At 53.5% G+C, this 27,295-nt stretch overlaps 1 protein-coding gene across 2 annotated transcripts in view; it reads right to left on the bottom strand.

Annotated features, from left to right (window-relative positions):
• Nucleotides 1–26,468, bottom strand: part of SYNJ2 (synaptojanin 2) — an 89,346-nt gene extending 62,878 nt beyond the window's left edge. The window contains exons 1-2 of one of the 2 annotated variants that reach the window (XM_012646848.1): nt 26,246–26,468; nt 4,017–4,103 (exon numbers count right to left, since the gene is read on the bottom strand). In XM_012646848.1, coding sequence (XP_012502302.1) covers nt 4,017–4,103; nt 26,246–26,372 — 214 coding nt within the window. In that variant the 5' untranslated portion in view covers nt 26,373–26,468. Of the gene's footprint in view, nt 1–4,016; nt 4,104–26,245 lie in introns of those variants that run through there. The other variant, XM_012646849.1, reaches the window with a different exon arrangement.
• Nucleotides 26,469–27,295: the final 827 nt, after the last annotated feature.

Here is a 27,295-nt window from a genome sequence, read left to right as displayed (position 1 = left end):
TTCCCCAGTTCCACACTAGTGGCCTGAAATCGGCCCACGTCGGTACAATCACACCATGGAAATTGGCAAACACTGCGTATCGGAGCTTCCCCCAAAAAGAGCTGTCAAATGTTTACCAGCCCACCACTGGGCATAGGCATTAAAATAAATTATTCTAAGACTGTCAAAGGCCAGTCCATTTCAAGACTTGCTAGAGAACACTGCATCCCCAAAGACTAAAGACTTAAACCTCCATCTTCGGAAAATTCTCATTCCGAGCAGACTGCCCCTAGAAATGAGCCCTCTGTTAGCCTGTGTGGAGTAACCCCCTGCCCCCACAGCGTCCGTGACCCAAAGCCACGCAGCCCGGCCCCTTCCCTCACACCAAGTTCTGCCAAAGTGACCCATCTGCAGGCCAGGCCCCCCCACACTCAGCACCCGTGGCCTCCCAGCAACTGAGGAAGAGAGACGCAGAGCCCCTCAGGTGGAGGTGGGGAGTGTGGACTCTGCCCCTCAGCCCCAGGACTGCCACTACACGCAGGCCACATGCTAACGACCTGCCCAGGACCAGCCTGCCTAGTGTCTGAGGAGCACTCCAGGCTTTCCAAGGCAACCATGTTCATCACCTCATGGAGATCTCATAAGAACTAGGCAAGACAGAGATGAGGCAGTTTTCCCAGTTTTAGAGATGAGAAAACAGTCCTAGAGAGAGTAAATGAATACAAAAGATCGGTTGTGAAGCTGGAACCAGAATCCAGAAGGACTGTTTCGTAGAGAATTTATAGGCTGTCATGTATAGTGCCACAGGCTGGCCACTGCACAACTCCAGGAGACACGATTCATTACAGTCTGGGATTTGAACAGAGTCCCTGAGGCTATGAAACAGGGACGCCTTGACAGCTTAGGTTAAAGAGGAGTTAAATCCCTAAAATCACTGGGATAAATTCTTTTTTCTGCTACGTTCTCACTTTCTATGCTTCGTACTGTGTGTGCTTCAGGAAGCCTGACTCCCTGGCTAATCACGGGGGCGCCAACCCCTTCCTGCTGACATTTCAGGGAGGAATGAGGGACTCTGGGCTCTCTGCAAAAACCTAGGAACTCGGGATAAAGCTGTCATGCAATTTTTGTGCATGTTTCTTAACTTCTAATGTAAAAGGCCATTTTCATTTAGGTCAATTGAAATTTGTCCCAAATTAAGAGCCTGAGGAGAAGCCCCTTTCTTTGTACAAAGACCCTCGGCTAACCACGTCAAAAGGGAGGCCCACTCCTGACTCGGCTGGTCTCCTGGTGGCAAGCAGAAGTTGGAGTTATGCTCTGTGCTGCCCGACACGCTCACAGGTGAAAATAAAACAGATCAGAACAGATCGTAGTTCTAGGTCAGGGACTTACAGGGGAAAAGAAAGTCAAGTTAAAGCCAAAGGACCTTTAATGTAACCGAAGGGGATTTGAAAAACTCGATTTAAAGGCCCAATTCTTCCATCCTTCAGATGCCCTAGGGCATAGATCCCCAACCCTTTTGGCACCAGGGAAGGGTTTCATGGAAGACAATTTTTCCAGGAACCAGGGTGGGGCGGAAGGGAGTGATGGGGAGTGGCTGTAAATACAGAGGAAACTTTGCTCTCTTGCCCACTTCCACCGCTCACCTCCTGCTGTGTGGCCTGGTTCCTAACAGGCCACAGACTGGTGGCGTCCATAGCCTGGGGGCGGCTGGGGATCACAGCCCTAGGGCACTTTCTGGAAGGTGTTAAAAACAGGCCAAATAATCCTGATGGGTTCTAAAAGTCAAACCTGCCTGCACCATGCTCAGAGACTTCCAGCCCGCCCTGCAAGGTGGGGCTGGGGTCTTAGAGGACATCGGAACAGGGGTAGGGACCTAATGCCCCCTAACCTGATGGCCCACCAAAGAGGACATGGCTGAGGGAGGAGAAGGGCCTTGCCTAGGGCTGCTCCAGGAGTTGGTCACCTCTCTCCACACTCCCTGCCCCCTGGGCCAGGGACCCTGAAGTTACCCTGGCTCGCTGTGACAAGATTTCTCTGGGGGCTGCCATTCCTCTCAGTTAGGACCAATCCCCATAGCTGATCTTAGATCACAGCCCAGGAAAAAACACTGCTCCCTGGGATGGGGAAGGTACCGCTCTTCCCACCCCACTTGTCAGCCCAGCTGCCTGCCCCTTTCGGAAAGGCAGAGCCTGGTGGCTAGAGGTGGTCCCTGGGGCCGCGAGGCATGAGTTGAAGACCCAGGTTACCAGTTGAGAACGGTGGGACCTTGGGCCAGTTACCGAACTTCACTGAATCCCAGTCCCCGTCAGATGCAAAATGAGTCATTCGTTATTGTAGCAGAAACAGTTGTCAGCTATTAAACACAACTGTAAGATGCCCAGGACTGTACCACATCCTGAGGGCCTAGATGTTACAATGTGAAACATGAGTCTTAAGAGTAGGCAGGGGTGGTGGCTCATGCTGTAATCCTAGCACTCTGGGAGGCCGAGGTGGAAGGATCGCTTGAGCTCAGGAGTTCGAGACCAGCCTAAGCAAGAGCGAGATTCCCCCATCTCAAAAAAAAAAAAAGAAAGAAAAAAATGAGCCTTAGAGTAGACAATCCAAGTTCCTAAGCCTCTGAGCTTCCCCTTCTGCACCTGCAAAGCAGGATGACGACGCCACCACGTGACAGGTGGCTGGGCGAGCACAGCTAACAGATCGGCCCAGCACACGGCAAGCGCCACACAAGTGAGGCCACCGTCCTCACCACCATCACGACAGCAGCAGGGGCCACGGGGTTTGTAACCTCAGAAAGATTACCGCGGAGGAAAACGCCCTGCAGAAACCTGTGGGCAGGCAGCACATTTTCATGGAAAAATGAAGTGTCTGGAGGCAGCGATGTCTGGTTTGAATCCTAGCTAAGCTTCTCTCCTTAGGCAAGTTACTTCAACCCTGAGCCTGTTTCCTCTACCGTAAATGGGACGAGATACATTACCACATTGGCTTATTTTTAGGATTAAATAAGTTAACGTATATCTGGCCCTTGGCACAAAACAGACATTTCATAAATGCATTTTGTCACGTGGGCACTGCGTGTTTTTCCTAAACGCAATTTGGAAATGATTAATGTAGTGATCATAGTTCAGGATTATAGTTCCCATGACAGAGAAGACCCCGATAAGTACCGGCAAGCATAGCAGTGCCTCTCTGCCGGCTTCGGAAATCCTCGGTCTCTGAAAAGAGCTGCTGTGTGCGACGAGGGGAGTGTGCACTCGGCTCGGGAAGAGCCCGAACTGGGACAATTCACAGCCATTCCCATCCCGACCGGGCAGGACCAAGAATCAGGAAAGCAACCCACGCTCTGGTCTTGGCCCCAGAAGTCACTGGAGATCACAGCCAGGTGGCTGATGGCACGGGGCGGGGCCCGAGGGGGGAGGAAGGAAACAGTGGCTGCAAAACCCCAGGGCCTCGGGGCTCCCAAGGTAAAGGAACAGCAGGGGTGTCACAGAGGTGACTGTGCCCCTTTTTCCTCAAGTTTCCTTCCCTCGCACCCCACAGGGAGGGTCTGACATCAGACGTTGGCTGCTTTTCTCTCCTGCCAACCACTCCTAGCCCTCCCCTCTGCCCTCCAGATACACCTGGAGAGTCCAGAGACGCGGAGCCTCCGGCATCTGCCCTGGTCCCCGTCCCCATCCACCCACCTCGATACCCTTTCTACAGTACGACAAACAGCCCTGGGCAGGAGCCACAGACCAGACTTTGGAAACACCCAGGTTCTTGTGGCAAACAGGGAAGGTGAGCTGCTCTGGCACCAGGGCTGGAAGCCACGCCCTCCTCCACCAGCACAGACAGGTGACAACCAGGCTACGCTCCCCTTCACACCCCCCACCACATGGAGGAACAGGTTCCGGGGTATAAAGAAACATCCCAAAAGAGGAGAGCAGTTAAAACAGAAAGCCTGAGCCCCGCAGCCTCCCCACGTGAACACGAGAGGCTTCTGCCCACCGCGGTGGCAGTCGGGGGCTGGCAGCTGCTCTCTCTGCTCAGCGGCTACTCACCAGATTTCAACCTGAGCTCCCCCAGGCAGCCGTAAGCATCCGCGAGCTTGCCGTACTGTCCCTTAATGACTTCCTTTTCTTCCGGAGCTGGGGGAGAAACACATCACAGAAGACATCAGTGACAGTCTCCTGCTCGTTCCTGTTCATTCACACCCGGTTTGCCAATCTGGCTCCCCACCCACTCGTAAAAGAAAACACACGGACAACAGCCCGGCCCACAAGCAGAGTGTGGGGGTTCTGCGACGCTCGAATCACGGCGCTGCAGGCTGCAGACCTTCCCACGAGCAGCTTGCTCTCTGGAAGCGCCGGCAGCTTCCCGGGGGCTGGAGGAGGTGGGGTGAGCGCCAGGGCGGCCCAGGCGCCGGGATTCTGGCCTCTGGCTGGGAACAGGCACCGTGGACCTGGCTCTTTGTCACCCTCCACAGGCTCAGAAACGGGACTGAGTCATCGTTAGCCATTTGTGAGGACCTTTCCTCCCGAGTATCACCCGCTGACGGCCTCGTCCTGGAGATGCCTGCCGCCCTCAAAGGACCTGCTGCCACGGGGGGGCGGGGACAGAGAGGGAGGCCTGGGCACAGCGAAGCCCAAGGCGAGCGGCCTGCCTTGCCCGCTGGGTCTCCAGCAGTGACCATCAATGCCCAAGCAGAGGACAGCCCAGTGAAAAACCAAAAATGACAGAGGGAAGGACCTTCAGGCACAGCAGGCCCTCTCCCCTACAATGATGCCACAGGCCCCTCTGGCCAGGACAGGAGCAGTCCCTTCTCAAATAATGTTCCAAATGCAGAGAATGAATTATTAAATATAAACATGGATCAACCTTGAAGACATTATGCTACATGAAAAAAGCCAATCACAAAAGACTTCATAAATACTCTATTTATGTGAAATGTCCAGAACAGGCAAATTTATAGAGACAGAAAGCACATTAGTGGTTGGCAGGGGCTGAGAGTGGAGAAGGGGGAATGTAGATTATTGCTAATGAGTATGGGGTCTCTTTCAAAGGGGACAAAAATGCTCTAAGTTAGATTGCGGTGAGGGTTGCACAACCCTGTAAATATACTAAAAACATGACACTTGAATGGGTAATTACATTGTATGGTATATGAATTATATCTCAATAAAGCTATTATAAAAATCAACAAAATAAGTAGGATTGGCCGGGCACGGTGGCTCACGCCTGTAATCCTATCTCTCTGGGAGGCCAAGGCGGGTGGATTGTTTGAGCTCAGGAGTTCGAAACCAGCCTGAGCAAGAGCAAGACCCCGTCTCTACTAAAATTAGAAAGAAATTAATCGGACAACTAAAAATATACAGAAAAAATTAGCCGGGCATGGTGGTGCATGCCTGTAGTCCCAGCTACTCGGGAGGCTGAGGCAGGACGATTTGAGCCCAGGAGTTTGAGGTTGCTGTGAGCTAGGATGACGCCACGGCACTCTAGCCCGGGCAACACAGTGAGACTGTCTCAAAAAAAAAATAAGTAGGATTGCAAAGGACACTAATATTATTGAAATCCAGTTATCAAGATATTTTTAAAAACGTTACAATATAGCAATATATGTGCCTTATTTAGTATTAGCATTTTAAATAAGAAGATCTTATGGGGTCTATTAACCACATTAATTTCAAACTAGTGACAAGAATGAACACTATATTGAGATATTTTCACATCATATTAGAGTGGTTGCAGATATCTGTCATTTCTATTAGTGACAGAGTCGGAGACGGCTGACACACGGTGGTGACCAAGTCGGACATGTAGCGCATACTGGTTTTACTGCCTGCCTTCCTAATTGAATGAAATGCTAAATTTCAGTTAGGATTTATAAACACAAAGATGGACTTTTTTCCCCATGCAGGAGAACCAACCCGCACGTTCTGCGTGCAGAGCCCTCAGCGGCCGTGGTCCCCGCGCGAGAACCTTGGGGCTGGAAGAGCCACCTGCCCATCGTCATGAAGGTAAGAGACAGAGCAGCTGATTCCTTCTCTGCCTTGTTCCCGAGCAAAAGAAAGGAATTCTCAGACTGCCTGGACTCCCAGAGTGAAGGAATTTCAGCTAGGAACTAAGATCCCAAAGTGAAATGTTGAAACGGGAGAAAGGACAGAACATAACAGAAGCTCTCATCAAGTCCTGAGAGCAGATGCCCTGGAACTGTCTGACTTCCATCATCCTGCCGTCTCTACCGATGTGGATTCAGGAAAGGCCAGGGTAGAGGCTAAGACGAGCATTTTAAGAGGGTGAGCCCAGCTCTAGCTGGCACTCATCCTGCTACCCCCCGGCTCAGATGACCTGCTGCCCCACATTTTCCAGGACAGACTCAATTTCCTGGTTCCGCTCAGCCATCCGCCCAAAGTGCACTGTGCTCATCAGACCACGTGTCTCCACTGGGACTGGAAATACGGTCAGTCTGACGCTCCCACCTCCCCCCCTCCCCCGAAGCTCTTCCCACTCTCGGCCCCCAGCGGTGAGCCCTGGCAGCTCAGGGGCCAGCGTGGGCTGCGCCCGCCTGGCTCTGCAGCAGGCCCAGGAGGGCGGAGGGCAGGCAGCAGGCTCTCAACACAGGACCTGCCACCGCCCACCAAGGGGATGGTCCGTCCAAGCTGGGGCTTGGGACATAGCTGGCAGGGCAGAGAGGTGGGACAGACCCTAAGACCAGAGACCCCTTCCTCCATTCTCCAGGCAGGACTGGTGACAGGACGTGATTTAAAAAGAAAGGCTGATTACCAGCATAGCCAGAGAGGCCAACAACCTGAAAACACACCGGATTCTCGTTATTCACAGCCGTTCTGTTCTATGAAGTCACCGGCAGAAACTGAAGCATTGCTCCTAGAGGAAATACAGAGCTAAGGTCCTGAGAGCCTCGGGCCACAACATTTTCATCAGCCAACCAACAGAAACTTGTTTTATGTGTGTTTCTGTTAAAAGACACCTTACCGAATACACGGATGCTCCTTGACTTATGATGGGGTTATGTCCCAATAAACCCATTATAAGTTGAAAATACTGTAAGTCCAAAATGCATTTAATATACCTAACAAACATCACGCCTTAGCCTCGCCTACCTTAAATGTGCACAGAACACTTAAATTAGCCTATAGCTGAGCAAAATCATCTAGCGTAAAGCCTGATTTATAACACAGTATTGAATATCTCATGTAATTTATTAAATACTGTACTGAAAGTGAAAAACAGAATGGTGGTGTGGACACCCGAAGTTTCTACCACATGTATCGCTTTTGCACCATCGTAAAGCAAAAAATTTCTAAGTGGAACCATCATAAGTCAAGAACCATCTGTACACTGTTGACTCAATAACATGGAACTCACGGCCAGGCGCACTGTAACTCAGACCTGGATAAAGTTATCAAACACAAGTATTTTCTCTGCACGGCACATCGCTGCCTTCTTGTGCTTAGAGACGCTAGACAGCGCTGCAGCACAATGCCTGAGGGCCATTTTAAACAGCGAAACCACTAGGAAAAAGCATAAAAATGTGGAAAACGTGGCACTAAATATTAAAAATCATGAAAATGAGTATCGTTTACAGTATGAGCACTGAAATAAGCATCGCCTCGTTCAACCTCAGCTGGGAACAGGTGATCAGGCGACTCCAACTTCACCACTCTGTTCACGTCTTTGAGTATTGCCCTCAGCGTTACACATTTTAGAGAGCAGGTGAATTTACAAGTATGGCATCCACAAATGATGAGAGGAGAAGGTTATCCCATTAATACAATGCAATTTTATATGTATTTTTATGCGGCTGGGACTCATAGTTTTCAGAAGAATCTCAAAGGTGTTAGTAGCCCCCAAAATGTTAAGAACCAGTTTAATGATTTTTTTCCCCAATACTCACTTGAATTTCATTGGTTGGGGTTTTGGGGGAAGGAAGAGGGCAGAGTAACCTAATCAATGAGATCATTTGGAGCTGAGGACTGAGCAGCCTTTGCCGCCAACAGGGGGCTGGGGGGTTACTTACAGCAGACAAAGCTCCTATTAAATTAGGGTCTGAAGGTCCCTTAGAAAAGGACTGGGAAGCCACAGTCCCACTTTTCTACCTGCCTTGAAAAGATAGAGCGGCTAAGAAAGGTGGCAGAGCGACGTATTAGTCTCCTGTTGTTCTGTGGGTCAGAATTCTGAGATGGGTTTCACTGGACTCAAAGCGCCACGTCCCCTCTGTGGGCTGCAGGAGAGAAGCCACTGCCTGGCTTTTCCCAGCTCCTAGAGGCGGTCTGCACTCCCTGGCTCGTGGCCCCTTCCTCCCTCCTTCAGGCTGATCTACTGGAGCACGTCCAGTCTCTCTCCCTTTCCTTCCTCCCTCCTCCAGCTTCAAGGACCCTTGTGAGAGCACTGGGCTTGCCGGGACAGTCCAGGGTCACCTCCCCCTCTCGTGGCCCTTAACCGAACCACATCTGCAAAGTCCCTTTGCCACGGAAGGTCCCACGTTTACAGGTTCTGGGAAGTAAGACGTAGACCTTTTTGGGGTCCACGGATGGATACAGCCCACTGCTTGCAGCCCACAGGTGCCCCGCTCTCTGCTCGCACGCTGATGGGGGGTGGCGGCAGCAAGGCACCCTCTCCCCACCCCACCCGGAGGTGATGAGAAACCCAGTGCTAAGGCGTCCAACTATGTCATGTGCCTGCAGAGTCCCCTACTCTATGGCCTGTGAAACCCCAACCGCACAGGCAAGGAAGGTCCCTGCCACAGGTGCTACAGGCAGGCCGGGGAGAGGTAAGCCAGCAGTTCTTGGTGCCGCATCTCAGTAGATGAGCTGATAAATGTGGTAACGTAATTCTGACACCAAAAATATTTACTCCAGCCCTGGCAGCCTTACCAAGCCTTCACACAGAACCCCTAAGCCTTGGCAGCATCTGGCTCTCACTTTGTTAACCCTGCCACAAAGGGGCCTTTGTGCATTCATTCGACTGTGCAAATAAACCTGACCAAATAGCACCAAGCGACAGGAAGTCGCTAAACAAAGTGATGAGGTCAAATCCGCACTTCAGGGGTGGGAACACGACCATGGCAGGAGCCGTGGAAACAAACCCGACCCCCTGCCCTGCTGGATTAGAGATGACAGGCGTGGACTTCACGTCCCTGTCACTGGGAAAATTAAACAAGTTAAAACAGACTTTTCACCCTAATATTTTAAAACCAAACAAAACCCAACAGGGCCGCTGTCCCACTCCAATCCTGCAAACGATGGAGTCCCTCGTAAAAACAACTTCACCCTCGACTTATAATGCAGTAACTCAGACCACTCCCTTTGTGGATGGGACAATCGTACGAGAAGATGCTGTTTTTCTATCGCAAACAGACTAAATGTAAACAAACCAGCAGGCTTAAAACACCACAAATTCATTCTCTCGAAGGTCCAGAAGTCTGAAACGAGGTGTGTGCAGGGCTGCACTGTCTCCGAACCCTGCAGGGGAGGCCCCTCCTTGCCTCTCCCGGCTTCTGGGCTTTGCTGGCCGTTCCTTGGCAGTGGCTCCATCACTCCAGGCTCTGCTTCCATCATCACGGGGCCAGATTCTCCCCGTGTGCCGTCTGTCTTCTCAGAAGAACAGCAGTCACACTGGGCTAGAGGCCCACCTGCTCCAACACGACCTCATCATCTCCAAATAAGGTCCCATTCTAAAGTACTGGGGATAGGACTTCAGCATGTCTTTTTGGCAGACACAGTTTGGCCCTAACACTTGGTCACCCTTTCATTGGTGAGCCGGTCCTTTCGAAGCCCGACTTCCCTGAAGACCGTCTCTGCAGTGAGCTTCTTCATCTCCAAGCCTCCCGTGGCCCCTCTGATGTATAAGGCGGGTGCGGCCCACCGACAGGACGCAGGGTCCCCTTGCTGCCAGCCACCCACCCCCAGCACTCCCAGGGGGCTGCTCCAGAACCGCCCCACCCTGCTTGCCCCAAACAGTTGCATTTTCTCAACTAGGCTTGAAGGAAGGAGACATCCTTTCTGCTCTCCACGGACGTCACAGAGCAGACACCCCCATGCACCAGGCAGGCAGCGAGTGAATGAAGCCACCGGAAGGGGCTGTGGGTGCCCAGAACACACCCCCTCAACAGGCGGCCGATGGTTAGCTGTAGCCAGTTGCCGGCAGGACTGCAGGGTTTTAAGAGAAACACTCCTGATTTGCCAGTGTTGGCCCCCAATCCCCGTTTATTTTCAGCACCGCACGGCTGGATGCCCACCTCTGCACACTGCACCTGGCCATTTGCAACTCTGCCCTTCTGTCTCGGACACAGACAGAACCTGCCTGTCTTCCAGACTTTATGTTGCATTTCAAGCAGGTTTTTCCACATGAGAACGTGTTTGCCTCCCCTCTGCTGGCCGTGAATTTCCGGCCTGTCGGGGAAAGTCCCGCGTCCACGCCCCCAAGGATCCAGCGAGCACGTGTGCGTGCCCGCCATGGCCGGCCCCTTCCAGGCACAGGGACACCGCAGTGAACCAAACGACGGAAATCATCTGCTCCAGGGCGGAGCTGAGGCTGGCATTTGGCAGCAGCAAAGAAGGGACAGGGGTAACAGATGGCTGAGTGACAGCAGGGCAGACCGGGTGGGGTGAGAGCCTGGGGCAGTGGCACCGCCGGGCACAGCCAGGAGGGGCGGACAGATGAGACGGATAAGCACAGTACAGACGGTGACACGAGCAGAGGAGAAAAGGTGAGCAGGGAGGGGGTGGCAATTACTGGGGGGCGGGGGCCGTGGTGAAATTTCAGGTAGTGCAGTGTGAGAAGCCCTCAGTGCAAGGGCGACAGGTGAGTTCGGACCTGAAGGAAGCGAGAGACAGCTGAGTGGAGAGCAGGGCAGGGGCACCACCGGCCTGGAAGGGCATGTGCAAAGGTCCCGAGGCAGAAGTATTCCTGACACGTCCCAGGCCCAGCAAGGAGGTCTGTCCCCCCTTAAAAAAGAAAGAAAGAAACACAAATTACTGGCCCCATCCCAGGCCTACTGCTGCTACTGCTGCTTCAAAAACTCTGGGCTTGAAACCCAGAAGTCTGCGTTGTAAAGAGCCGGCCAGGTGACTCTAATACCGAAGTTTGAGAATCACTGCCTAGATTATCCCGAGTCAATGCCAGCCATCTTATTTCATCTATAAATATTTCAGTGAGAATCTCTAAAAGATAAGGCCTATTTTTAAAAGCATAATCACGACACCATTCTCACCCACGGTTCCTCGACGTCATCAAGTATCTGGGCACATCTGAAGGCAGAGCCTTGGGCAGACCAGACATGGGATATGGGAGAGACAGGATTCAAGGATGACACCAAATTTGTCACCTGAACGAGTGAAGGGACGGAGTGGCCTGGCACAATGGCAAAGACGGAGACGACAGGTCTGTGGGGACACGGGGACAGAGCTGGAGGGTCTGGAGTCCAGCAGAGCGGCCGGCGGGAAACACAGCGCAGGGATCCCCGGCCAACAGAAGACGTCCAAAGTCAGGAGATGAGGGGTCCCCAGCGAGCGAGTGGAGGGACGCTGGCCTCTGGGTACGTGTGTTTGAAGGACAGGGGGATTAGACGTGGCCAAACACACATAAGAAAACGCAGATGCGCACAGTGTCCTGCAGCCAGGAGAAGGAGTTTCAAGGAAGCGAGAGTGGTCAGTGCGGGAGAGGCTGCAGCGGCTGCCGCGTCGGTAACACGGGGACTGAGAATCGGTCACTTCACTTAGACAGCCCCTGGTGACCCAGGAGGAGCAGTTTCAGTAAAGTTGGGGGCAAAATTCTGCAGGGAGAGCACGAGAGAAAATGGAGACAGAGGGGACAGGCAATTCTCTGAGGAACAGTGTGTGCACGCATGTGTGCGCGCGTGTATGTAATGTGCGTGTGTCGCAAGCGTGTGTGCATGTGTAGAGAAAGGGGAGGCTGCTGGAGAGGGACGCAGGGTCAAAAGGTTTGCCCTGCAGGCTGCGCCACCACCAGGCTGTGCGCTGGCAGACACAGCCCAGAGAGCGGTCGGCACCAAGCTGCCCGGAGGCGGCCAAGGGACAGACACACAGGTGGGGCCGGTGTGTCCATGGTGACAGGAGGGCAGAGCCATGGGATGGATGTGGTGGGGGCATCCGTGTGGCGCAGGGAGCTGGTGGGAATTCTGTCCTGGTGGCTTTTCTCGGTGGACTGAGGAGCGACAGGCCACAGCCGGCGCGAGGACAGGAGGCGGCGCGGCAGGGAGGCGTGAGAGTGCCGTCCGGGAGGGTGGGAGCCTGCACCGGGCGCAGAAACGCAATCGAAGGGCCGCCTGGACTCAGGGGTGGTGAGCTGATGGGCAGCCCCATCCGCCTGGCAGTGGGGCTTCTCCAGAAACTTCCACCACACCGGGGCCAGCACAGGCGTGGAGAGTAGGAGGCAACCAGGGTCCAGGTTTTGCCAAGTGGGCAAGAGGCAGCAAGAGGGGCAGGCCGGGGAGGGTGAGCAGGAGGCAGGCTGGGCGCTGGCGGCGAGAGAGAGAAGAGGGCACAGCCGGGGCAGGGACTGTGGAAAGGCCACAGCTCAAGGGGCTGCCATCCCAGCGGGGTCAAAGATCACTGGGGGGCAGTCACGAGACGGAGGTGGAAGATGAGGAGAGGGACGTTTGAAACAGATGACGCAGGGCCCAGGGCGTGGCCGTGGAGGGAGTGGCTGGGGCCAAGGTCTGCGGAAGGATCAATGCGGCCACCGAAGGGACCAAGAGTGAGGGCAGGACTGATATCTGAGAACTGACAGAAAGAAGCAACAACCTCCAAGGACCCAGATGACAGCAACAGGAGGGGCAGGGCGCCGACAGTCAGCAGAGCCGGCTCCCTTTCGCCAAGAGAATTTGACCGTAGGTTGACTTCCCAGCCCTGTTTCCCTGGCAACCTGGGAAAAGTCATCTATGTGACTCACCACCACAGCTATGACAGAAATAGCCCCGCCTGGTACATGGCCTCTGTTCTGAGAGGACTGCAGGTGAGCCGTGAGCGACGGACGGGCCACGTGGAGCTCCGCACCCCCAGGTCCAGTGGTCGAAGGGGTGTGGAAGAGAAACTGCCACCACCGGAGGCTCAAGGGGAAATGGGGCTGGCCCCAGATTCTGCACCCCAGGACAGAGCTCTGCAGGTCAGACCACCCCAGGCAGGTCCCAGCAGGAGTGGCCGCTCCCGTCGCTGTCACGGTGCCTGGTCTGCACAAGTGCCACGCCGCACAGGCTGTGGTCCTGGCCGGCAGGCAGCCAGTCAGCTCGATAACCACGCAAGCTGCACGCTCTCCTTTCTTTCACAATATTTTCCACTCTAACGTGCCACAAGGAAATGCCGGCGACACCCTGCCCCCAGCACGGGGAAGTAAGTAGGTCAGTTTAACAACGCAGGCGGCCCAGACTGAAGAACCGCCGTGGCTATGTTCTTTGGCAGGATATTAAACTGTCTTCTTGTATTTCGGGGTCTCAGGAGGACAGAGCCATCCAGACTGAGGCCAAGGTCCCCTTCACGTGCTAATTCTGGGCTCGGTGCACGCTGGCTGTGCCACGCCTTCCGGAGCCGGGGCAGCGCTTCAGAAAGACCACGGCTTTCCCGGGGCAGGGAGGGCTGCCAGGCGCGGGGCATCGAAACGTCTGTTTGAAACAGACGCCGAGAGCCAAGACCAAGCTACCTGGCCAGATGTGCCAGCGTACTCGGGGACTCTGCCGTCCTCCCGGTGGCCTCGCCCTCCCCGGAAAGCCCAGGCCACGGGAAAGAGCCGCGGGGAGAGGGGCCTTCAAAGCATCGCTCTCAGCAAACGAACGCACCGCCTCGCGCCGACGCCGCGCCCGGCACCAAACCCGGGAAAGTTGGGGAAGGTTCAGCCTCCTGCAGCCAGAGCCAGAAACCCGTTTGAGGGGAGCCCTCTCCACCTGCTCCCTGCGCTCAGCCACCCACCTGCCGCGGCGGAGGCAACCAGGCCGCAGGGCAGGCCGGCTCCTTGGATAAGAGGCTTGACTGGCCACTGAGTCTTTGTAGTTGAGTCTTTTTCTCCTTAAAAAGAAGGAATCCAGGAAAGCAATTTGCACCTTCAAATAAAAAAGCTGCTACAGGGCTGGACACGCTTGTGGCGGAGCCAGTGACGGGCCCGGCGCCACCGGCAGGCAGCTCCTCATGCTTCGGGCCGGGCAGGGCCGGGCGGCTGCTGGCCTCCCACCCAACAGGGAACAAGAAAGAAGCCCCCAAATACCCACTTCTCCACAGATGTGTGTGTGTGACCGGTCACTCCGGGGTCTCAGTCTCCCCCCAGGGAAGTCCATCACTTCCCCACACGACAGACTCATTTTGCTCCGGTCACCAACAGTCAGGTGCCCAGGGCCTGCGGGCCGGAGGTTCTGCTCCTGGCTGGGAGGTTCTGCTCCTGGAGGTTCTGTTCCTGGCTGCTTCTCGGGTTTCTTCCCTCCCTTCATCCCAAACCAGCCAAACCTGTTCCTCAGTTCTCCTCCAGCTTCTCAGGTGATTCCTCTCTCCTGTTTCCAGGCAGGTGCAGAGAATGTGAGACCCACACAGCCCTTTAGAGGACACGTGGTGTGACCCGCACATGCCCCCTCCTGCTACAGAGACGCGGGGGGAGCGGGGCTTTGGGAACTGAGGGAGCCCGAGGGAAGGGGAAAGCCAAGGTCCCCTTCATACCTCAACCCCACCACCCCACAAAGACGCGAGACGCCTACTGTGCGCCAGGCACTGTTCTAGGCACCGGAGAAAAACGGGCAGTGAGGAAGGAATACGACAGCAAGAACAATGCATCGCAGAAGCCAGGTGGAGAAAGGGCTTCTAGAACCAGGTGTGATCACCTGGGGGGATGCCTTTGGAGGGAGGGCCCCGAGGAAGGTTTCGGAAGAGCAGGGAGGATGGAGCCCGGCTGGGGCTGTGCTGAGGGAGGTGGGAGGGGGCAGACGGCAGGTGCAGGCGACCCCTTCACACGGGCAACCAAGAGGTGAGGTGGGGGCCGCGGCGCAGGCTCTCGGCAGCCTCAGCCTCTGGTGACGGCAGTGGCACATGGGTCCAGGAAAGACAAAGGGACAAACAGCCAAATGAATCCCCGAACAAACACAATGGTTACGCTTCATTATTCACATCGCCCAACACGTCAGATCCTGGGCGCATATCCTGACTATTTTGGCCTCTTTCTCCATGTGCCTGTCGAACTAAACACGCCTGCTTATTCACAGGGCCATGTCTAACATCCGGGAAAAATATCGTGCTATTTTAACAAAAGGGTAGAAGAAACCTCCTCGAGTGACCCTAGTCAGCATCATTTCATGGATTTGGAAACTGCTTCCTCCGACTCACCAGCCAAAGGTTTTCTGTACCCGGAATTAGCTCCTGCCTTGAAAAAGGAAAAGCCTCTTGGCTGGGTGAGAACCGGCCCTAGAATCCTAATGACGCCGTCACAGGGATTCCCAGACCGCATCCCGAGGGACACAGGTGTGCTGGAAGATGTCGCCAGGTGTTCTACGAGCTGAAGGTCAAATGGGTTTGAGAAACACCGAGCTGAGCAGGTGTATCGACTGCAGGGCCTCAACACCTTTCATGGGCTGACGGGCTGCACGTGCCTAGAGAGAACTGGTCTCCCAGTCACCTGTGCGTGAAACCCTTCTGTTTGGGGAGGCCTCCCTTTACAGAATGGACGCCGGGCCAGACCCCTGGGGGGGCCCACCTTGCCCTCCTCACGCTGCCTTCACAGATGGGGTGCCTTGCGTGCCGCCTGCCCCGACCCCTCCACACTGTGGCCCCCTCCCGACCACTTCTGCCACGCCCGGTCCTGCCACCGGCCGCTTGTTCGTGCCTCAAGCCCCTGAGCCTGGCTCCACAGAGCCACGTGTTGAGGTCCCCACTGGAACCTAAGCACTGGGGCCCCCTGGAGGACGAGATGAACCTGGGCTTAACGGGTCGGGCTAAGGGGAGGGGGACAGGTGCCAGGGCACAGCTGCAGGCCAGGAGCGACGGGTGGCTGAGTAGTGCCACCTGGGGCCTGCGCTCCACGCCTGAATCAGGGGAGTGGGTGGCACGGCAGAGAACCAAGCCCTCTACCCGACACTGGCCAAACGCGGACGACCGTGCTGGGCAGAGCCGGCTGCACTGGCTCCATTGTTCGGCCACTTGTATTTTTCCTTTGGAGAATTGCTTATTATGTCCTTGGCCGATTTTCCTGTTGGACTGTTTGTCCTCTTTCGTGTCTATCGGAGCTCTGTTACATGCTGTGAGCATCAGTCCTGGCCCTTCTGTGTGTGCTCCCAGCACAGCTTCCTCCTGTGCTGTCGCTGGTCTTTTAACTACTGTCCGCCGTCTTCCGACACACTGGAGTTTCCCGTGTTTACGCCGTCAGTCAACTTTGCCTCCAGACGTACACACTGCGCTCGCCGGGCGGGGTTCGTGGAGCTGTACACTTGGAGTGCATTCACGTTTCCACACGTATGTTATAATTCAGTAAAAAACATTTCTTAATTCTGTAAGGTTTTTTCCTCTGTGACTTCCGAGTTTGATGCTTTGCTTACAAAGTCTTTTCATACCATAAAACTGTGAAAGCATCTCCTATATTTTCTTCCGATACTTGGAAGTTGGACTTTTTCTTTTACATTTAACTATTAAATACCTCTGAAGTTCATTTTAATGTAAAATGTGGGGCTGTGTGTCAGTACGGACAGTTGTGGTCACAGACTTAAAACCTTTTCTCCCTTCTGTATGAAAATTTAACTTTCTAGGTCTGGTTCCCTGGGAACCCCAGTCACAACAGAGTGTCAACTGATACCAGACAGAGTTGCTTATGGTAAAAATGACCTTGATTGGCAAATTGCTTCTGGACAGGGAAGACCCACAGGTGAACTGTAACCTCTCCGTGAGGATGCTGGGCACGGGGCTTTCTCAGTAACTCTCACAACAGCATGTCCTTGTGTGAACCCTGGAATCCATACAGCTGGGGAGGAGCTAGTGACCAGAAGGACAGCTGTGTGCACAGTCACCTGCATGAACCACCGTGAAGGCCACTCACCACTCCGGAAGAGCGGCCGGCGCTGTCCGCGGGCCAGCCGAGCTTCCTGGCCCACTCCCCTCTGTGCGGACGCAGCCGGGGTGCCTGGTCTGAATGCTCAGCTCCATAAAGCGAGAGCCCTGTGTGGCCCTGCGCTGGTCACCTGCACCGACACCACTGAGTATGCACCTGTCCCTCTTCCCAGCTGCTCTAAATCACCACCTCAATGACTTGCCAGCTTGCTTACACGAGGCTGTTCGAGCCCTCTGTCCTACTGCATGGCTTTCTGCTGATGGCCCACACTGTCGTCAGGGCTTTACAACATGTTTGCTGTGTGGTAAATCATCGGTCCTTGTTGGCCTTTTTCAAAATCTTCCTGGCTACTTCTTGCCATTCTTTCATCATTCAACAGTGTTTCTGAGCCCCCTCCCCACACCAGGCCATGCTGAGAACGTGGAACTGACCGAGACAAGACCCCCCTGTATCGGTTTCCTGGGGCTGGCATGAGAGGGTACCACAGATGGGGTGGGGGCTTAAAACAACAGCAATTTATTCTCGCACAGTCCTGGAGGCCAAGATCAAGGCATTGGCAGGACCACCTTTCCTTGTCTCTCCAGCTTTTAGCAACCCCAGGCATTCCTTGGCTTGTGGCAGCATCGCTCCAATCTCTGCCTGTCTTCACACAGCCATCTCCCCTCTGCGTGTCCTGTCTTCACACAACATTCACCCCTGTGTGTCTGTCTCTGTGTCTCTTGTCGTCTTAGAAGGACACCAAGCATTTTGGATTAAGGGCCTACCCTACCCCAGTATGATGTTGTCTTACATCTTAATTACATCTGCAAAGACCCTATTTCCAAATAAGATCACCCTCCTAGGTACCAGGGATGGGACGTCAACATATCTTTCTAGGGGACACAATTCAACCCGCAGCACCAGTGGAGGTTGCATCCAGGGGGTGGCCCACAGAAGACACACACGCAAGCCCATGCATAAGGCAATTTCAGTGATGAGTGCTACGGAGAAAGGAAACCAGGGGACAGGGCAGTCACAGCTGGTGCATGGAAGCCACAGCCTATTCCAGACAGGGTGGCCAGCAAGGTCTCACCAACGTCACTGAGCTGAGCACGGTGGAGGCGGCAGTGGGCAGACCCCTGGGGAAGGGCAGTGCCGGCAGGTGGCACAGCAGAGGCAGAGGTCCCGAGTGGTACAGGTCAGGCTGTGTGGTGGAGAAAGCTCAGGGGATGAGGTGGACAGAGAGGCCTGGGCGGGGGACAGGGGAGGGGCGCGGAGGCGAGTTGAGGCAGTTCCATAGATACTGTAAAATCCACCCATTAAGCTGTAGATAGAACTCCTGTTGGACCTTAATTGGATTTTACTCACAGATAACTGGCGTTCGTAGATTCACTGGAGAAGAACTGTGTCTTTACAGTGCCGATGCTCCTGTCCCAAGAACATGGTGCACCTTTCCACGGATTCGGTGCTTCAGGAAAGTTTTACAGCTTTCTTCTCCTCGGCCTTACATATTGTGTTTAGTCCCAGAAATTGCGGGGAGTGGAACTTTTTTCCCATTACCTACTCTGATTGATTAATGATGGCAGATGGGAAAGTGATTGATTTTTTATCTGTTGACACTGAAAAGCAGCCAGCGGACGAACTCGCCAGGTCTAACGCGCCACCACGCGGCTTGTCGCCGGCTCCAGGAGCTGTCGACATTTTCCCACTTATTTCACCTGCTCCCCGCCCCCGCGTGTGCACGGACGCCGCGTCCATCCTCCCGCTTCCTGGAGGGCACCAGACCAACCCCGGCCATGGGGCTCGTTTCACTCACAGATACTTCAGGATCCAACTCGTGGATTTCCCGAGGATTTTCTTATCATCTGCACCCAAAAGACTTTAAGAGTGTTCAGGAGAAGAAGACAGAAGCCACAAAACGGAGGACTCTCCTAGGAGGGCCCAGGAGAACCGAGAGGACCAAACTAGAGAGACAAAGTCCACCGTCTGAAGCTCATACACTTTTTTTTATAGCATCACCCCACAATTCTTTGTTCTTGGTCTAATTTCTCTTTTAAGGCAAAATTCTAATAAGCTCTCAGTAACCTCATTTTCCTGACGGCAAAGTGAACCAGAAACCTAAGAGGCAGATGCTGCCAAAGTCAGACACACTCAAAAACTCTAGAAGTCTGGAGCCGTCCGAATGCAGCATTGTTTCATCATATTTTCCCATTTCATATATGTGGTTGTATGTAATTTGTTCTTATGCCGTAGGGGTGGGCTATAAACACCACACCTGCTGCTGGACTCATCACCGCCACACGGGTTAGAGGAAGGCCTTGCCCAGTTCCACCTGCACGGCAGCCCGGAGCCCGCACGGGGCCCGCAGGTGGATTAGACCCAGCACGCCCTGGGCACGTTCAGTCACAGCCCGGAAAGCAGGGCGGCGGGCAGGGCAATGGGGGGCGCTCCCGGCCAGGGAGCCCCAGGGAGCCTCACACAGAGGCTGGACTTCTCCTGTGGGGTCTTCAGAACTGCTAATATTTTTAATATCCTAATGAAATCATACCTCTCCCATGTCAACAGAAGTCAAGTTCTATTGTTTCTAGTTAAAATCAATTTATACTCCCAGACAAAATCTCTCAGTCCTTACCCCAAAACACTGAGGCAGGTGGCCCTTTGAAATAAAAATGCAAGCTCCTGTTCATCCACTCTGGACACGTGAGATTCCAAGGTGGAACACGGTTCCCACAGCACTTTGCGAGGCCTCCCATGTTACCCACCCAGCCGTGGTTCTGCGCGGCCTCTCCCTGCCGGGTGGTCCCGGAGGAAGGAGGCAGATACCCCCACCCAGATGGGCCTTGTTAAGGGGCCTGGCTCAGGCCTGGGGGGCGGCCAGTCATTTCCAGCCCTGGTTTTCCAATATTCCATTCTTGATCCACACATTTACATAAAACCAAATAACCCTGATTGTTGACACAGATCGTGACACCGAGTGTCACTGTTCGGCTGGCCGGGGCACATGTACTACCACCGCGTGTGACAGCAGTCCCATCGCTCGTCTTTGCTCCCCTGACCTCGGCTTTGCTGAATTGGCAGCGGGAGCTGCAGAGAACTGTCTCCTCCTCTTAAGGAGAATTTTTCCAGCATATAATATTTATCAGTCATTGATAAGATTCATGGTGAAGCTAAGTTCATGCAAAGTATAATTAGTTGAAACAGATAAAAAAAAAAAAAACCCACACATTCCCAGACACACAAACTACCCTTCTGTAACCAAAGGACAGCCCAGCTTATTAAAAACAAATTGCCATGCAGTAATTAAAGGTATCATTTTAAGAATGTCATGGCTCTTAATAAGAGTCTGCTGACGCAGCATGGAATTAGCATAGTTAGTGATAATAAATACCTAACTTTGTCTTCTCAATTTAAGCTTGGATTGCTACTGTTTTTATCAGTTTTTGTCGGTTGTATGAAGGGCAGAAAGAAGGAGAGAGAATCTCTTGTATTTTCACTAATTCATAAGCATCCTATAGAAAACGCATAGCATCCGATATCTAGGTTTAGCTCAGCCCACAAAGCTGTCACAGATTTTGTCTTGCCAGATCACCTCTCCTAAGATTCAAATTTCTGGGTAGTTTAAAATTTTAGGTGTGTGAAGTAGTGATGGTACTTATGCTTAGTTTTAAGCCTTTTCTTTTTAAGACACATGGAATCCCAGAGTAGGAAAGGCAGTATAGATGTAATTCATTTGTTTTCAGATGAATATTCTGAGGCCTTGGAGGGACTAACTAAATTCTCCCAAGGGAACAACCTGCCCTCTCCCCAGCCCACCCTCAGGTCCCACATCGACACCAAGCAAAGAAAGCATTTGGAGCCAGCGTTCTCCTCAGGGAGGCCACACTCTGCTTCAAAGGGCCCTGGGGACGTCTGTCTTCATCTCTTAGCACCTGCGGTGCCCTGAGCCTCGCAGGAGTATGTGGGATGAGGCCCTGTTCCCAGGGACGTGACCTGAGACAGAACTGTGGCTGGCTGGCGTGCTGCACCTGGGACCCAGGAGAGCAGGCAGGTGGCAACGTCAGCCCCAGCCTCAGGGACAGGGAGGCCGGACAGAAACAGGCAGAGCTGCAGGAATCCAGCAGTTCCTCAAATACCTGCCTTGGGATGGAGTCAGACCCTGGCATTCGTGCACGAGCTGCCCACCTGCCACCAGGGCTGGTGCACGCCCAGCGAATCCTCAGTCCCAGTCATTTCTGAACCAGGAAGCTTCGTGAGCAAGTGGCAACCTGCCAGCCTCTCAGGCCATGAGCGCAGTTGGCGTGGCCCGTGGGACCCAGCCTTCTGGGGCGTCCAGCCTCTCGCACAGGGCACAGCACCGACCCATGGCAGCCGCTCCTGCCCGGTGCCCCTGGGGCAAAGCACACATCCGCCCACCCACGTGGCAGAGCCCCCAGCCCCAGAACCAGGCAGCTGGGGAGGATGCATTTCCTTGAAACCTTGAGGCCACAGCAGGCTCTGTTCCCGGTGCTGGGGATGTCCCCATGGAGGCCCAGACATGGAGGCTCCCCTTTGTCATGCTGCACCCTCTGCTCGGAAAGCGGCTGACTGGGTCCCCACGTAGGAACCTCCTTGATCAAAAAGTATATGTCAGGCCGGGCGCGGTGGCTCACGCCTGTAATCCTAGCACTCTGGGAGGCTGAGGCGGGCGGATTGTTTTGAGCTCAGGAGTTCGAGACCACTGAGCAAGAGCGAGACCCCATCTCTACTAAAAATAGAAAGAAATTGGCCAAACAACTAAAAACAGAAAAATTAGCCGGGCATGGTGGTGCATGCCTGTAGTCCCAGCTACCTGGGAGGCTGAGGCAGGAGGATCCCTTGAGACCAGGAGTCTGAGGTTGCTGTGAGCTAGGCTGACGCCACGGCACTCTAGCCCAGGCAAGAGAGTGAGACTCTGTCTCAAAAAAAAAAAAAAAAAAGATGTATATTTCAAAATTGCTAAGAGTAAATTTCAAATGTTCTCACCACAAAAAATAAGTATTTGAGGGAAGGGATATGTTAATTAGCTTGATTTCATCACTCCACATCATACACATACATCATTGCATCACTTGTACCCCATCAGTATATGTCATTTGTCAATTTACAATAAAATAAAAAAAATTGAACTTACATATATAAATGCAAGTCAGAAAAAAAAGTCAATCCTAATAAATTATAATCTTTCCCGGTATTAAACAAACTAAATTTGAGGAGATTCATTTTTTTTCATAAGAAACACAGGGAGGAGTGAAATAGCATTAATAATAACTATCAGTGCTGACCACCAGGAGCCTGGGGGTTCATTTTTTCCTCTACTTTTATGTATGAACATTTTCACAATGAAAGGTTAAAAACAAAGTTTGTGATCCACACAGCTCAAAATCCGAAATCATGATCTCACAGGTGAGTTACAGAAAGGACTGTCCCAGTTTGCATTTTGGTAAATACCATGCTGAGAAAAGCCACACAAGTCACGGAGGCAAACAGGCCACTGTGGCCCGGGGCAGCTGCTCCAGTGTCTCAAGTCGGCGGAGCCTGAAGCGACCCCACCTCCCCACCCCCCATGCTTCTACTTTTCTCCAGGTGAATTCATAAAATGGCCACGCATTTGATTCTCCCCAATGCTCTGACGCAGGTCAAACTTCCCAGTCACCAATTGGATAAATCAGGCCACAAAGCCTGAGACAGAGCAAGGCCCTGCGGCCATCTCAAGGCCCCGTGGCCACCTCGCCAATGCAAACAAAGCCATGTGGCCTCTGGACAAACACAGCAGCTGGGAGAACCCAGTCCTGCTGTTTACACAGAACCTTTCCCCAGAAGCTCAAAGTAATTTAGGGACCTCACTAATTAACTTAATTAAGTCTCTCAAGCCTCCTCCATCCCTCCCTTCCTCCCTGCTGCCTGCAATGCCAAGCAATGCTGGGGGGAGTGGGGCGGCAGGTTCCCCCTGCACACAAACCCACGTGTAAACACAGGGACACTCTCCAGCCGTCCTTCCTGGGCGCTGTTTGGAGAACACTGAACTTTGGAGCATGGACGCTCACTCTGAAAACAGATAAACTCATTAACAATAAACACATTTCCCTTTACCTGGTCCACCCTAAGTCTACAAGAGACAGAGAGACAAAAAGACACCAAGCACTTTCCGTCCCAATGCGTGAGTAAGAGAACATCTGTACACTAATTGTGGACGGTGGGCACGGATGCTGTTACATGCTGCGGCTTTTCACCTGCACTGGAGAAGCCTCCTACCATTGAATCGGGTTACCAAGAAAACTATAAAAGCCTTTTAAGCTGGTGCTAATACGTTTTGCTTTTCTGCCTCTGGAATTTCTGCTCCCACTGATCCACATAAAAGATTCTCAATCTAATTCCTTTAGAAGCAGGAATTTGGAATTATTCCTTCAACATCCTCCTGCTAGCGGGCCAGATGGTCTAGTGTGCAGAGTTCACATTAAAACAGGAGGACAGGTGAGGACAGGTTAGAACAGGAGGACAGGCTAAGATGGGAGGACTCCAACAATCGACCAATCATGGACAATCCGTCTGTCCTAATAATCACAACCCAGTTCAAGACCCTGACCTTCTCCACGCACTGCCCCCAAACACTAAGGAATTGCTGAACCCCTTCAGCGAGAGGTAGTTTTCAAGTTAGGATCTTTGATGGGTAAACTGTGCTCTGAGGGGTCTGGGCCCAAGGTCAGAGGACACAGTTGTCAAGCCGACTCCCCTAAATCTTTTGCTCCCAGTAAAAGCAGCAGTAGGGACCAGGCAATAACCCACAACTTTAGTCTCAGCCCCTCGTTGCTCACGGGGAACCCATCACAGAACCGCAGCTGGAGTGGGAAGGAAGCTGCTCCCCACCCTCTGCTCTTGACCTCGTCAAGGAAAGCAAAGCAAAAATGTTAGCTCGTCCTTTGGAACACAGATGCGAATTTCTAGTTCAGAGCTCTTCTATCAATAGTGATACGTTTAGGACATTTTAAAAGTTTTAAACAACTTTCTGGTACCCGAAGGCTCTCTTCTACAATCCTCTGGGCCAGCAACACCACCAAACAATAATACAGCTGCTTCTTAAAAAGTTTCGTTTCATTTACGCAAAAGAGACTTTAAAAAATTAACTTTTCAGGCTGGGCGCGGTGGCTCACGCCTTTAATCGTAGCACTCTGGGAGGCCGAGGTGGGTGGATCGCTCAAGGTCAGGAGTTCGAGACCAGCCTGAGCAAGAGCGAGACCCCCGTTTTTCTTAAAATAGAAAGAAATTAGCTGGACAACTAAAAATACATAGAAAAAAATTAGCCAGGCACGGTGGCGCATGCCTGTAGTCCCAGCTACTTGGGAGGCTGAAGAAGGATTGCTTGAGCCCAGGAGTTTGAGGTTGCTGTGAGCTAGGCTGACGCCACAGTACTCTAGCCCAGGCAACAAAGTGAGACTCTGTCTCACAAAAAAAAAAAAAATTAAATTTTCGGCCCACAGTCTACTGAAAAACGAATGCTAGGTTAAGTGACATGTGGACTGCACGTGAGCTGAGGGATGAGCCAATTCCATTCATTACACCCTCTGCTCTGAAACCCAGTGTGCTGTAATCAGCAACATAACGTAAGTGCATCTCAGCCCAGACTTCATTTCCTAATGGAAGATATGCACTGTATTACTTTCATTAATCATTTTTAAATCTTCACTTTTGAAAAAAATAATGTATTTTTTTCCAAGCGGCTTCAAAGGAACTCTTAAATGTGTATGAACCTTGCCAGCTGAAGGATACTTTAATCTCTTTGATGAAACAGTAGTTTGTATCATGAAATTAATCTCTCAGTTCTAATAAATGGGGTATGAAGTAGATATCTAAAATGGAATGGAAATTTCTGTGGTTTCTTTCAAGGCCATACCAAATGACCAAACTTGGACTTTTCAGGACAGAGCACAAATTGAAAGAATCTGAAAATAAGTTAATCCATGATTTGCTCTACACTTCTGAGCTGAGAATACTGCAGACATTGTTTCAATGATTAAGTGACTGAAAACAAGCAGGATAACTACACGTTAATGAAATGATCCTGGAGGCGGAAATAGAAGACCTGGTCCTTTCAAGATGTATATCGGAACTGGGGTGGACACATACAAATGTGACAACAAGACTAGAGACATTTATAAAGCGTTGTGCAAGCCCACGCCTGTTGCATTTGCCGACAGTACAAGTGACCCTGCTCTGCGCTTTGTTTAGTTAAGAATACCAGGGAAGATGGCACAGCTGGATAGCTACTGGTATAAGCCTACACTCTAGTGTTCATCTTTAAATTCTAACAGTCCTAGCTGGTTTCACCAGCTTTGGTGCAACCTAGGTCTTCCTCATGAATGTCAGCCACAAAACAAGGGACGAGGAGGTTGGCCGTACTAGGAAGTCATACATTGCATGACATTACACAAATAGCCACTTAGAAGTCAGGTGAATTGTTTCACTTTGGGCAAGCAAGTTTCTTAGCCTCTTTGGGCCTCAGTTTGCTCATCTGTAATGTGGGGATAATAATAGGTCTTTTGCAGAACTGTGAAGATTAAGTACGATTATGTTTCTAAAGTCCTTAGCACGATGCCAGTGTCAAGGCTTCTGAAGCCCATAGGTGAAATACACAGGCTTGGCGTCGTCTAACACCTCGCATAAAGGGAGAGTCACTAGGTAGTATATGTGCTTACAAGTTCCATACATTGCAGTACGGAGGCTTCTTGACCAAGTACTTACGGGAGACAAAGGAAAGAGACATCAGCGGTTTCTGGCCAGCCTATGGTTTGGTGCTCTGGTCCCCATCCCCTCCCCGAGTGGAGCCAGCCAACACGAACCAAAGGGTAATCACTGGTTTCACCAACCAGGTGCAAAAGAAAAGGCGCCAGGCACACGATGGGGACGGCTCCTAAGTCAACCCCCTGGGATCGTCATGCATATTAGTGCCCGGCCAGGGCCAGGTGTGAAAGATCGCAGCCGCCTCTCCAAGGACCGAACCCTCAGCGGAGGCCGCGCGGACGGCAGACCCCCCGAGGAGGAGGTGCCGGCCTCCGTGCGCCACCGGCCCAGGCGGAGAGCTCTCTGGCGTCGCGGGCGCCACTTCATTCAAAAAAGCCACCCCCTTGCGCGCGATCCCCAAGCCCCCGAGGTTCCCGCGCCGCCCTAGCCTGGCCACCTCGGGGAAGGGAGGTGCCCATCGAAGGCAGGCGCCGCGGGCAGGACAGGCGGGGCGCGCCGCGGCACTCACCCAGCGTGGCCACCGTGCCGGCCTCGAAGAGCAGGCAGTCGCCGCGGCCGCGCGCCTCCAGCAGGACGCTGCTCTCCCCCGCCGCCTCCAGGCGCCCGAACAGCCGCAGCCCTTTGCTCAGGGCCATGGGCGCCGGAGGCTGCGGCGGGGACCCGCCGAGTCCGACCCGAGCGCGCCGCCCGCGACGGCTCTCGCGCCCCAACTTCCAGGAGTTTCACTTTGCGCCGACGCTCCCGCCCGCCAGGCTCCTCCCCGGCCGCCTCCCTCTCCTCCTCTTCCCTTTCCTCCTCCCTCCTCCCTCGTTCTCCTCTCCTCCGGGGCAGGTGAGGGCGCCACGCTCCGCCCGGGGCTCCCGGGCTCGGGGCTGGCGCCCGGCCCGGCGGGGAGGGAAGGGCCCCCTGCGGCGAGCGGCCGGGGAGGGAGATTCCGCGCATTCCTCGGCGCGGAGGAGGATGCTCGCGGGGGCCGGCGGGGGCCTGGAGACGCCCCGGTCGCCCGCGGCCTTATATGGGCAGCGCGGCCGGAGAGCCCCGCGCCGCTGCAGACCCCCTCCCGCCGCCCTTTGTCGTCGGCTTCTGCGACCCTGGACGAGCCGCCCTGACTCTGTGCCTCCGTCGCCCTGCAAAGCCGGGGGCGGGAAATACGCGGGCCTGCTTTACACGGCGAGGGCGAGGACTGGGTTACTCCCCAAGGCGCCCAGTGAGCGCGTGGAAAGTGTTGGATAAATGTCGCCGTGTCCTAGCGTTCGACGCGTGAGGGTGTTGTGGTCCACAGTCCCCGCCAGGCAGAGGTGTGGGGCATCAACGGTGTGTTGTCGCGGAGAGAACTGGGGCCCCCGATCCCCGGACCACCCCCCTTACTACATGCCCTCGACTTCTTGAACGCCATGTGCCTCACGTGTCAGATGGTGACCGCACCTCGCCCGCGGCCCCGGGCACACATCTGTGAGTCTCACGTTGGAGGGTGCGGCCTGGCAGCCGGGTAACCGGAGGCACGGCCCGCTTGGCGCTGGGTTCTGGCCCCCAGGCCAGGGTTGGTGGGACCTTGTCT

The sequence above is a fragment of the Propithecus coquereli genome, unplaced genomic scaffold (genome assembly GCF_000956105.1).
Source record: "Propithecus coquereli isolate 6110/MARCELLA unplaced genomic scaffold, Pcoq_1.0 Scaffold25, whole genome shotgun sequence".
Taxonomy (NCBI): Eukaryota; Metazoa; Chordata; class Mammalia; order Primates; family Indriidae; genus Propithecus; species Propithecus coquereli.
This window is presented reverse-complemented; position numbering and strand designations above follow the sequence as displayed.